Here is an 11,353-nt window from a genome sequence, read left to right on the forward strand (position 1 = left end):
TCTTACTAATTACGTGATAGGCAGACTTCACTAAAGCCTGGATTAAGGCTCTACGTCTACTTACTTCATTTTGCTCTGATTCCATCGCTGCCCAACAGCCTCTTTATCACTAACTTAGTTTCCCAAGCATAGTGTTACCTAGATGAAAAATAGGAACATTTGGAGCATCTGAGTATTTTCTGATACAAAGCGCACCGGCTGCGGGGCTTACAGGGATCTCCTGCTTTTTGAAAGTTCGAATTACGCCACTTCACTTTTACGAAAGACCTACATTAGTCCCTGCTTTCGCTAACTGCAAGGAATCTGAAGAGGATTTTTGCTTTTATGAAAAGTGAAAATAGCGTCCAGCATTTGTTTTGCTCTTATAGAGGCAGCGTACCCCAAGCAGTGAGAGAGACCCTGCAAAGCTCCTTCCTGGGAACCACACTCAGCATGCCATCATCAAGCCACCATAGCTTTGAACTATGTCTGTGAGCATCTATGCTTCTTCTCTATCTGTTCTGTGCATCCATTAGCAAAATGTGTCCTAAAGTGATTGCTTCTCCACTTTACCATGTTTCAGCTTATGGAAGGTTTCATAGGGACGCCCTACTTTAGGATAGCTGGGGAAACCTGTATTTAAAACGCACCAGGCTGGCTCCTTCGCTGACCATTTCCCCTCCTTCTCAAAGTGGAAAGGCAACAACTTAGGAATGGAGCGCGTGTGTGCTTTGGGTGCCAGTTCATTGGTGTGGGTGCTTGAAGGAGCCAGCTAAGCCGTGGGGACGGTCTTGAAGCCCCAAGCAGGCAAGAGGCACTGTCCTCTGTTCACTACTGTGCTCTGACTCAGAAGGGCCGCCTGGCTCTTCGTCTTTCTCCACCTCCCCCGCACGATGGTCATCACCAGAATGGCTGAGGGGCTGGGTCCCACCTAAGATTTCCCAGGTCTTGCATATTCAGACCAGTTGGACTTATAAGACTGGGATAGGAAGGAGGTGGGAACCCAGGAAAAGGACCAGGAGGAGGGGCTACCCACTTGCTCTTTGCTCCCATCCTTCAGGGCTCACTTTACAGGTGTCCTCATCCTGGGAACCTCCTTTGACTTTTCCTGAATTTGGGACGCCACTCCCAAGGCCCTCTGTGCCGCACTCCTCACGTTTCCTGCAGGCTCTGTGAGGGCAGGGTCCTGTCTGTCTTGCTTACTATTGTTTCCCAGTGCCTAGTGCAGGGCTTGGCACATAGTAGGCACCCAATAAATATTTGCTAGGGTTATTTTTGGTGATAGTGCCATTAGAATTGGAAAAAAAAAGCCTCAGCCCTCATCAACATCAGCAATCTTATTCTAATGAGAAAGCAGAGGCCCAGGAAAATGAGGACTCTGCCGCAAGTCCTACAAGAGACTGAGGAAAGGTCAAAGGTAAGACTTCTCACTCCAAGTCCAACCCGCTCCCCCATCATCCTACCCCTCCCAGTCACTGCCAGCCAGCCCAGCTCTCCTGCCAGTCTAGGCAGGGGAAGCACGGCTACAGAAACGTCTGCACCCATGATAAAGGGAAAGTGGGAGGCGAAAGCAACCTTCATCTGTCACTAACGTCCCTCCTCCTGCTGCCAGGCAGGGTGGCAGGTGGGGCCGCTGTTCTGAGATCCCCTTGGGAGAGCTGCAAACAGAGGCAGAGCCCTGGAGCTCCAGAGCCCTTGGGGGCACACTGTCCCCATAGGAATGGCCAGGGGCACCCTGTCCCCTCTCTTTGCATTCCCTACAGTTCTAGCCTTTGACACCTGGCATGAGAAACGTATACTGATGTTTCTTCCTTGTCCATTTGAGCTAAAGGCCGGGAGCAAGATGGTGATTTAGCAATTAGCTGGATCATATTTTGATTTGATAAAGCCCATTACCAGCAGCTGGCTAAATTTAACTCACGCAGGATAGGAAGGCAAGGGGTGTCTGTGTGTGGATTAAGGTGGGTGAGTGGATGAGAAAGGTCTGGGGTTCCATGCCCCCAACTCATTTCACAGCCCCAGAACCTTCAGATTGTAATTTTAATGAAACTTTCAGTACACAGATCACCATTCTTTCCCTCCCTCGTAGAGGCTCCTGACTCAGTCTTTGGTCAGGCGTGGTCCGGGAAATGTCTGCTTTCCGACGGGGTCTCTGGGTGGGAGATTTCCAGGAACTCAGGCCTGAACTGAACTCTCAGCACTTTTTGTCCCAGAATGTCAAAGCCGGTTCTACTTTCCAGACTTCTCCCCAGCAAGACAGAGAGGGAAGGAAAATGGCCAGAGGCTGTCCAGGCCGTCGTGCTCCTCCGCCCAGGAGATGTCGTCCGGCATGGGTCTCTGGAACCAGGGAACAAAAGGAGGCAAAGGCAGGGTCCGGCCTAGAACGAGGCTCAGAAAAAGAGCGGGGACGCCGCCACCTCGGTGGGAGTGGGCCAGGCGGGAGCCAGGAGGTCGGATTCGGAGGTCGGGTGGGCGGCGCCGCCGTGGATGCGCTGGTGTCGCGCCAGGTGGGTCTTGCGGCTGAAGCTCTTGCCGCACAGAGGGCAGGAGAAGGGGCGGGAACCCGTGTGGACGGCCTGGTGGCGGACCAGGTTGGTTTTGGAGCTGAAGCTGCGGGCGCACACGGCACAGGCGTGGGGCCGACTGCCTGTGTGCACCGCCTGGTGGCGGCCCAGGTGCGACTTGCGGCTGAAGCGGCGGCCGCACTGCGCGCAGGCGAAGGGCCTGGCGCCGCTGTGGGCCCTGGAGTGGGCCACCAGGTTGGGCCGCGAGCCGAAGCGGCGGCCGCACTGCGCGCAGGCGAAGGGCCGTTCGCCCGTGTGCACCCGCCGGTGCCGCGCCAGGTGCTGCCCGTGGGCGAAGCCGCGCCCGCAGTCCGGGCAGAGGAAGGACCGCTGGCTCGCGGGAGCGCCCGGGGGCGCCGGTGTGCTTCGGGGCGCGCAGGCCGAGGGCTCGGTGGCAGCGGCGGGGTCCACGGTGGCGCCCAGTGCGCACTCGTCGCACGCGAAAGGGCGCCCCTCGCCACGGTGCAGACGCTGGTGCATGGCGAGGTTCTTCTTCCAGCCGAAGCTCAGGCCGCAGTCGGAGCAGGAGAAAGGCTTAGGCCCGGGAGGGGACGGAGTGGGGGACGGGGCAGGGGACGTGGGCGAGGCGGGCGCGTCGGGGGAGGACGGGGCGCGGCTGGCCGCCTCGTGGACCCTCTGGTGCCGCACCAGGTGTTGCTTGTGCGTGAAGCTGCGCGCGCACTGCGCGCACTGGTAGGGCCTCTCGCCCGTGTGGATGCGCTGGTGGCGGATCAGGTGCGTCTTCTTGCGAAAGCGCTTCTCGCACTCGGGGCAGGGGAAGGGCCGCTCGCCCGTGTGCGTCTTCTGGTGCGAGCCCAGGTGTATCTTCTGGCTGAAGCGCTTGCCGCACTCTGCGCACGGGAAGGGCCGCTCGCCCGTGTGCGTGCGCAGGTGGCGGGTCAGGTGGGCCTTCTTGCTGAAGCGCTTGCCGCACTCGGAGCACGGGAAGGGCCGCTCGCCGCGGTGGCTGCGCTGGTGCAGCAGCATGTGCGCGCGCTGCGTGAAGCTGCGGCCGCAGTCCGGGCAGGCGCAAGGGCCCTCGCCGCGGTGCAGCCTCTGGTGCAGCCGCAGGGTCAGCTGGTCCCGGAAGCGGCGCTCACACTCCCCGCAGCCATAGGGCTTCTCCGAGGAGGTCGGGACCCACCCCGCCAGCGCGAGCCCGCCCAGTGCCCCTGGGGCCCCCGGCTCCAGCTTATAGGCGGCGGCCAGAGGCCCCAGGTCAGGTGCGGGAAAGGGGCTGGGGAGTAATGACAGATGCTGGGGCCATTCCACCTCCTCTCCTGCCTCGTGATCCTCCGCCTCCACCTTCACCTGCCGAATCATCCACTCCTCCCCTGAAAGATCAAAACAAGGCGAGTCTGTTAAGCCCCACATTTATTTATGCGCCGTTTATTTGCCCATACGACCACCACTTCCTGGAGCCCTGAAGTCTGGCTTCTGCTCTTTCCACTGGGAAATTCCTGGGAATGACCAAACCCAAAGATCACTGCAAGTCCTCCTCCCGGGCTCTCTGCTGCGGGGACGCTTTCGCCCCGGTTTGCCTGCCTCCCTGCCTGTGGAGTAGCCTCCCCTTACTCTCCCTCAAGGTTCAGTCCTCAGGTTCCTGTCCTGGCTCATATGTCCACGTGGCCCCCCAGGTCTGTCTGTTCTGGAACCTCAACCTCTCATCTCCAGTTGAGCAACTCCCCTGCGTGTCCTGCGAATTGGCTACAGCTCAGCAGGCTTACCGCCAGACACCCCACCTTCCCAGATCTACCCCGCTGGTGTCAACAGTAGGTCTACAGCCTCCTTCTCCCAGCGGGCTGGACTTGGAACCTTGACTTTCACCTTTGATGCCTCCCTGTGGCCACTGAGAACCTCTGCCTTCCTTCTTGTGGTTTCTCAAAGGCTCCCCCTGCTCATACGCCCTTCATTGCTGCTTCTAGGGCCGGGTGGGAAATCCCAGTTTAAGAAGAGGATTGAGTTTACAGGACTTGGGGGACCCATGGATGGTGCCACCACTGGAGAAGCAGGGAGGGCCCTCTTAAGGGAGCAGGTTGGAGATGGGTTCCCCTGGAGCTTTGCCCACTCTTGGGCACTGCAATGGCCCAGCCAAGAGGAAGGAGCTCAGGACCCAGACCGGGAGTGTCCCCTTGGGTTCTCCTCTGCCACTAAGCAGCAGTGTGACCATGGTTGAGTCACTTAATCTCTCTGAACTAAGTTTGTTAGCTTGCTTAGGCGTAAAGGTTGGACCAGTTCACGGTTCCTAAATCTGGTGCTATGTCATAATCTCCTGGGCAACTTTCACAAAATGCATCTAGGGGAGCCGGGCCCGTGAATCTGTTCTCTTTCTTTCAAGCTCCCAAAGTGATTCTTGTTTGAGAACCTTTGTACCAGCTGATCGGAGGTCCTGTCTGGCTCTAAAAGTCTGTAATAGTCTGAGCCTTGGTTACATGACACATGGACTATCACAGTTAGATTTACTCCTAGTTTCTTTTACCCATCCATCAGTTCCAAACAACTATTTATCATACTGTGATATCGCTTTCATTTTCATTGTGCCACTCTTCTACTGAAGAACCATCAATAGCTCCCCATTATTTAGAGAATAAAGTAAGTTCTGGCTGCATCTGAGGCTCACGCCAACCTAGTCCAACTCTCTTAATACTCCCAGGCATAAACCCCTCACTTCTGGCAAGCTGGTCTTCTGTAACCCCAGTCACATGTCAGCTTCCCTAGTTCGAAGTCTCTTCTCAGCCTAGAATGTTTTCCCATCCTCCACCCTCACCCTCATCCAAGCTGAAGTCTACACCTCTCTCAACATGAAGCACAAATCAACAAAATCTTTGACAAATCCAAACGCACGATGATCTCATATAAACACTTAACTGTTGACACTTTTACACTTCCTTGTGACATGCCTTTATTGTTATTTGTTCTTTTAATTCTTTATTCTAGCTCATATTGGTATCAGATTTCAGTTTCTGGAGGGCAGACATCTTGTGTTCTGTTTCTTTATGCGTCTAATAAAAATGAGGATTGCCACCATGTACTGGGTGCCAACTGCAGATGAAGCACTGTATATACACTCTCACAAACCTCACAAAAACCCCTGTGCAGAAGTTACTCTTATTTCTCGTGAACAAACTGAGGCTCCTCTAGCCTATCCAAGGTCACTCAGCCAAAAAATGTGGAGCAAGGATTCAAACCAGGACTGTGTCACTCTAGAGCCCCTCTCTTCCCGCTCTACCTAACACAGCCTGGACCTAGTGGGCACTAAATAAGCCCTTGTGGATAAGTGACATCACTCAGGCAGAAGGTGATAAAGCTGGTGGTAGTGGAAGGAAGCGATGGGTAGGACTGTGGAGAGTACGAACTGTTTGATCGCCTTGTGTATGGGGGAGATGCGTCAAATACAACAGATTTGGAGCATGTGCGTAGCACCGAGATCAGTGGAGATGTGGGGGAAGGAGCATGTCTGGGGAGAGACAATGAAAAGGTTGATCAACGCCATATGTCTTCCTGGGAATCATATTTCAAGTTGTCAACAGGAATGAACTTTGACTGGGGGAGACAGGCTGGGAAGTTAAGACTTCTGGAGGATGTTGAGGTGAGAGTGTGTTTCTCTTTGGTGGCCAGCCTCTCTGATTCCTGTTGTCTGTGGATGTAGAATTCCCTCTGCGTGCTGAAGCTCTACAGCAGAAAGGTGCCAGGGCCTGATTCATCTTGGGTTGGTAGGGCCTGGGGCGGCTGCCTCCTCAGATAGCAGCTCGGGAGCTGGCAGGCCCCTGCTCCCTCCGCCTGGCCCCCTGGTGGGATGGAGAGCTGGGAAGACTCACCTGGGCAGGAGCCCATGGGCTCAGCCTTCCGTGGTGCACATGCCCGGCCTCCTCTGCAGGGAGCTTCAGCTTGTTCAGTGGGGGGACCTTCCTCTGGTCTGGGGGCCTCACGCCCTGGCAGAGAACAGGCTACCTCAAGGACACCGCAGACATCAGAGATGGACAGAGCTCCCCACTGGCGCTAGGAAGCAGGGGCTTTTGACACCCCGGTCCCAGCCCCACCGGCAGGATTGCATCCCACATCATACCTGCAGGGGCTGAATTCCCAGCTGCCCCAGGGCAGCCTCAGGCTCCTTCAAGCAGGGCAGCTGCTAAGGCCGTGCAGGTTGCAAGAGCCACAGCTGTGAGGAGTTTCTGGAATATGTGTGTGTAAGATAGTGGAAGCAAGGAAGGGTCCCTGCCCTGAGGCTTACATGAGGCTCCTAGGAGGGGAGATGGGGAACCTCCCAGCCACCAGATGGACTCCAGTTCCAAGGCAAATCATTAGAGGAGATCGGGGTGTCAGAAAGCCAGGTCCACGCCTGCCTTAGGCATCTTCTCCCCGTATCTGTTAGCTGCCTCCCTCACCTCTTTCCAATCTTACTTTCCCAATGAGGCCTACTTTCACCCCACTATTTAATCCTCCAGCCTGCCCCACCCCTACCTGCAGTGGTCTGAGGCTCCTTCACCCTGCTTTACGCCCCCAAAGCACATAGCCTCTTCTAACACGGGTTATAAGTACACTTATTTCTACATTTGTTGTCTGTTGACCCTCTGCCCTCACTAGGATTAAGCTCCTGGAAGGTAGGGATCTTTGTCTCCTTGGTCACTGAGGTATCCTGAATATCTAGAATAGCATGGGGCACTTAGTAGGTGCTCAATAAATACCTGACGAACAAAGGAAGGAGGACTCCGCCCTGAGCCACCTTCCCTGGTCCCCACTTACTTACCTGAGCATTTGCCCAATGCTCTCTCTTCCCGGGGAGGGGACATCTGTTCCTGGGCATTATGGGACTCTTCCCCAGGCTCACTTTGGGGGGCCATCTCCGGCTGTCCCACAGAGAGTCCTGTTACAGGCAAAAGGATGGGTCCAAGTAGAGCACAAAGTACAGAAGAGGTGATCAAAGATGGGGGGGTCTTCCCCTTCCCAGCCCACCCAATGGGTTTTCCCCATGTGCTCAGGAAGGAAGGGTCTCTAACTAGCATGGACAAGGGACAGCCAGGCCCTGCAGTGGCTTGGCCAGGTATCGACCTCAGCCCCCTTGCACCGCGTCAAGGACAGGCGACAGAAGGAAGAGAGAGAATAGACTGAAATATCCTGGTGTTCTGTGAGTACTAGCACAACCTCCAACATGGACCAGGCATTCTTCCTGATGAAACCGAAAAGGATGCTGCCCTAAAGAAAGGCTCCCAGGGTCTCCGGGGTATCAGGGCTGCAACCTCCTGAGGATGCTCTGCTGTCTGAATTAGGGAAGCAGCAGGCGTACATACTCTTGAATCCTCCTACTCCCCTGCCCCCATCCAAGTTCCTTCAGTTCTGCTGGCTCACCCAGGGACCTGAGGGCCTCGAAGGTCTCTCTCATGGCAACCCAGGATAACTCCTCCTGGGGATCCGGCCACAGACCCTAAGGAGAAATACAACCTTCTTCAGATTCTTCTCAGTCAGCTTCCACCTGGGTGCTGGCTCTGCCCAACCTCTTCCCGTCAGCTATCTCCAGGAGCTCCAAAGGTGATGTCCTCAGGTACAGGTGAGGGAAATGAGGGAACGTGGATTTCAGAAAGCAGAGACCTTTGAAGGTGGACCAAGGCGAAGGCCTTGAAGCCATTTCTGCAAGCTAAGCTCAGGTCAGCTCTGGAAATCAGCCTGCCACCCTCACCTGCAGGTCTCTCAGAGCCAGCACCAGCCCTTCAGCGCTCCCCACCCCCCAGGGCCCTTGCCTGGGGGTGTCAGGAATCAACCGATTCTCTGGGGAGAGGGTGGAGGGTGGGAGACCAGAGGGGAGAGCGGGGAACTTCGTCTCCTAGGCCCTCCAGCTGTCATTGCAGGAGCCGGTGAAATAGGAGCCAGCCTAGGGGCGGAGGTGAGTATCACTACTGGGCAGGCCCTCGGAGGAGGGTCCTCACCGGAGGCAGGAGTAACTCTGGCTTCACCTCCCCAAAACCCTACCTCAAAACCATCGCCCCTCCCCCGCGGGGCTTTCCCAGGCTTGGACACCCAGCCCTCGAGCCGCCTTCGCGGCTCCTCCTCCAGCGGGTCCCCTGCCCCTCCCCCAGCAGACTCCCCTCCCCACCAGTCTCTCTGGCAGCCTTCCCTCCACCCCTCCCCTCTCCCGCTCCCTCCGCCTTCCTCCCTCTCTCCCCACGGAAGCTGGCTGGCTCTCCAGCCCCGCCCCCTGCCCCGCCCCTCCGGCTCCTCCCCCTGCCCACAGCCTGCTCGCCAACCCCTCTCGGCCCCCTCGGGTCTGCCCTCCGCAGCCACCGCCCCCCTGACCCTCCGCTGGGGCAGCCTCCGCGGCAGAGCTCCCCTCCCCCTCCCCAGGCTCGGGGCCGCCTTTCCCTCCCCTCCCGGTTCTCCCCCGGCTCCTTCCTCCTCCCCGGCCGCACACCCTCTCCCTTCCTTTCCCCCTCCTCTTTTCCTTCCTCCCCAACACCGCCCTCCTCCTCCCGGCTCTCCCTCCCCTCTCCCTCTCCTCCCCCACTCTGGTTTCCTTTCCTCTCTTCACCTCAGTTCCCTCCCCCCCCCGCTCCCCAGCCCTCCTCCTCCTCTCCCCACACCACCCTCTCCCTCCCTCCCTCCTTCCCTCCTGCAGCTCTCCTTCCCCTCCGAGGCCCCGTCTCCCTTCCCCCTCTGCCTCCCCAGCGGGCTCTCGCTTCCCTTCCTTCCTGGTCCCCACTCCCCAGAACTGCTCTTCCCCTCCCCCTTCCAGTCCGCGGCCCCCGGAGCTCCCGCCTAGTCGCCCGGCCCCCAGCGAGCCTCGGATCTCAGGCTCAGCGCTCCCTCCGACTGCCTCGCCGGCCCTGCCCCTCCCCGCCCCTGCCTCCCAACCCACCTCCGCGTCCCTCCCCTCCCTCTCCGGGGCTCCGTTCCCCATTTCTGCTCCCCACTGACTTCTCACCCCTCCCAAGTTCTCCAGTCGCCCAGACCCCTCCCACCCCCCTCCCCGCCTCCGTCTGTCCCCCGGAGCCCCTCCGCCTGGAGCTCACTCCACGTCCCGACCCCCTCCCGGCTCCCGGGCTCACCTGTCAGCGCCCTCTCGCGCCCCTCCCAAACGCCCGATCCCCGCACCTCGGCCCCCTCCCACACTCCTGCCCCCCCTCCGGAGACGCCCCAATCCCCGCCCTCGGGGGCCCCCCACCCTTTCCCACCTGCCTCCCACCCGGCCCCCTCTCCCCAGCCCCCGCCCATCCCTCCGGATGCCGCCTCTCCGCTCTCCTCGAAGCCCCGACCCCCCCAGCCGGCCCTTCTTCCCGGTCCCACCCCTCCCTTCTCCGGCCCTCGCCGCTCCTCTGCCCTCGCTCCCCTCCAGCCCCACCCCACCCCTCCTGCGCTCCGGGCGCCCGCACCCCCGGGGCTGTCACCTGCGCCGCACGGGCGGTGGCTGCGAGTGCGGGTGTGGCGGGGAAGCGGCGGAGCGCCCGCCCTGGGCGCCTCCACGGTCTCCCCGCTGCCGCCCGGACCCCGGCGCCCCGGCCTCCTGCCCCCGCGGGCTCGGCTCGCGATGGCGCCCGCCGCCTGCAGTCCGGGTGCGGACTGCCCGGAGACTGACAGACTGACAGCCCCGAAACTTCGCGGGGAGGGGAGAGGAAAAGACGCGGAGGGAGCGGGAGCGGGGAAGCGGCGCCCGGGAGGGGGAGGGGAGCGAGGAGGTGGGAGGGGGCAGCGGGGCAGCCAGTGGGGGAGGTCGGGGACAGGGTGCCCCGGGGTGGAGAGGGTGCCCAGCGGGTTAGGCGGGCAGGTGAGGGTCTGGAGGAACGACGGCCCGCAGTAGGTGATGGAAAGTGGGAGCTAAGGACGGGGGAGGGGGAGGGGTGGGGGGAGAGGCGTGCGGGGGGAAGGGGTGGAGGAGGGAGAGGAGGCAGGGAGGAAGGGCACTCGGGCTGCGAGGGAGGGTGCCGGCAGGCGCGGAGGGAGGAGCCAGGGGAAAGGTGGAGCGCGGGGCTTCGGGGGGCGGTGTGGAGTTGGGGGGAAAAGGAGGGGGCCTGTTAAGGGGAAGGGAGCTAGTGTCTGCGCTGCTGTCTTTGAATTGCAAGTGCCCGCCGGAATGTGTCTGCGCCGCGCTCGAGTCCCCTGACTGTCGGTCGGTGGGGTGGGCCTGGGAAACTGCGGCCCTGCCCCCGCTCTCCACCCTGATCCCACTCGGAGCCACCCAGACCCGTACCCCACCCCGCCCCCCACCGATCTTAGACCCACCTCGGGAGCCGGGTCCCTTGGGGGCATGAGGAGAGCCCGAAGGAGAGCAGGCTGGGCCCCAGTGCCTGCTAAGAACGTGATCTTTGAGGTAGAAATTGGGGTGGGGGCTTTGAGCCAGGTCATCTGGGAAAAGGCAGGACTGGCGAGGAGGCGTCGGGGGTGAGGCCGGAGTCGGATGGGGTGAAGACTCCTCAGGGCGGCATCCAGGGGAGCCGCTGCTGACGAGAGGGGAGAGTCCCCTGGGCGTGGTGGGGAGCGGATCCTCCCACCCGGCTGGAAACCTCTGCCAGTCGGGTGTGGAGGGGTGCCCTCAGCCCTCAGAAATCCCTGCCCCTGGTTGTGTGTGATGTTTCTCTTCAGCTTTGCCACTTGGGCACCCCAACCCCTGAAAGCTCCCCATATCCCGTCCTCCTCCATCTAAAATGTGGGCTGGGTATTCCAGGCCTCCCTCTCTAATCTCTTTCTCCAATCTCCTCTGGGTTCCAGCTTCCTCCCTCCTGGCCTCTTTAGAGGGAAGGATGTGACTTGTATTTCTCCCCAATCCACGTGTGGCTTTTCCGGGAGGGGTGGGGATGACTGGGTGTGAAGAGCAGCCTCCTCTG

At 59.6% G+C, this 11,353-nt stretch overlaps 1 protein-coding gene across 4 annotated transcripts; it reads right to left on the minus strand.

The window, feature by feature from the left end:
* Window positions 1-2,005: 2,005 nt before the first annotated feature.
* ZNF467 (zinc finger protein 467) lies at window positions 2,006-10,377 on the minus strand. 4 transcript variants are annotated; one of them, XM_081244160.1, is made up of 4 exons: window positions 9,920-10,377; window positions 7,890-7,965; window positions 7,291-7,407; window positions 2,006-3,877 (listed from the first exon to the last, which is right to left on the minus strand). In XM_081244160.1, the coding sequence occupies exons 2-4, from the start codon at window positions 7,921-7,923 to the stop codon at window positions 2,370-2,372; spliced, it is 1,659 nt and encodes a 552-aa protein (XP_081100286.1). In that variant the 5' UTR covers window positions 7,924-7,965; window positions 9,920-10,377; the 3' UTR covers window positions 2,006-2,369. The 4 variants fall into 4 exon arrangements, with proteins under 4 accessions (XP_081100286.1, XP_081100285.1, XP_081100287.1 ...); XM_081244159.1 differs by lacking the exon at window positions 9,920-10,377 and adding an exon at window positions 8,279-8,586; XM_081244161.1 differs by lacking the exon at window positions 9,920-10,377 and adding an exon at window positions 8,218-8,586.
* Between the last annotated feature and the right edge of the window lie 976 nt (window positions 10,378-11,353).

This window comes from Mesoplodon bidens (assembly GCF_964165515.1).
Source record: "Mesoplodon bidens genome assembly, chromosome: 9".
Classification (NCBI taxonomy): domain Eukaryota; kingdom Metazoa; phylum Chordata; class Mammalia; order Artiodactyla; family Ziphiidae; genus Mesoplodon; species Mesoplodon bidens.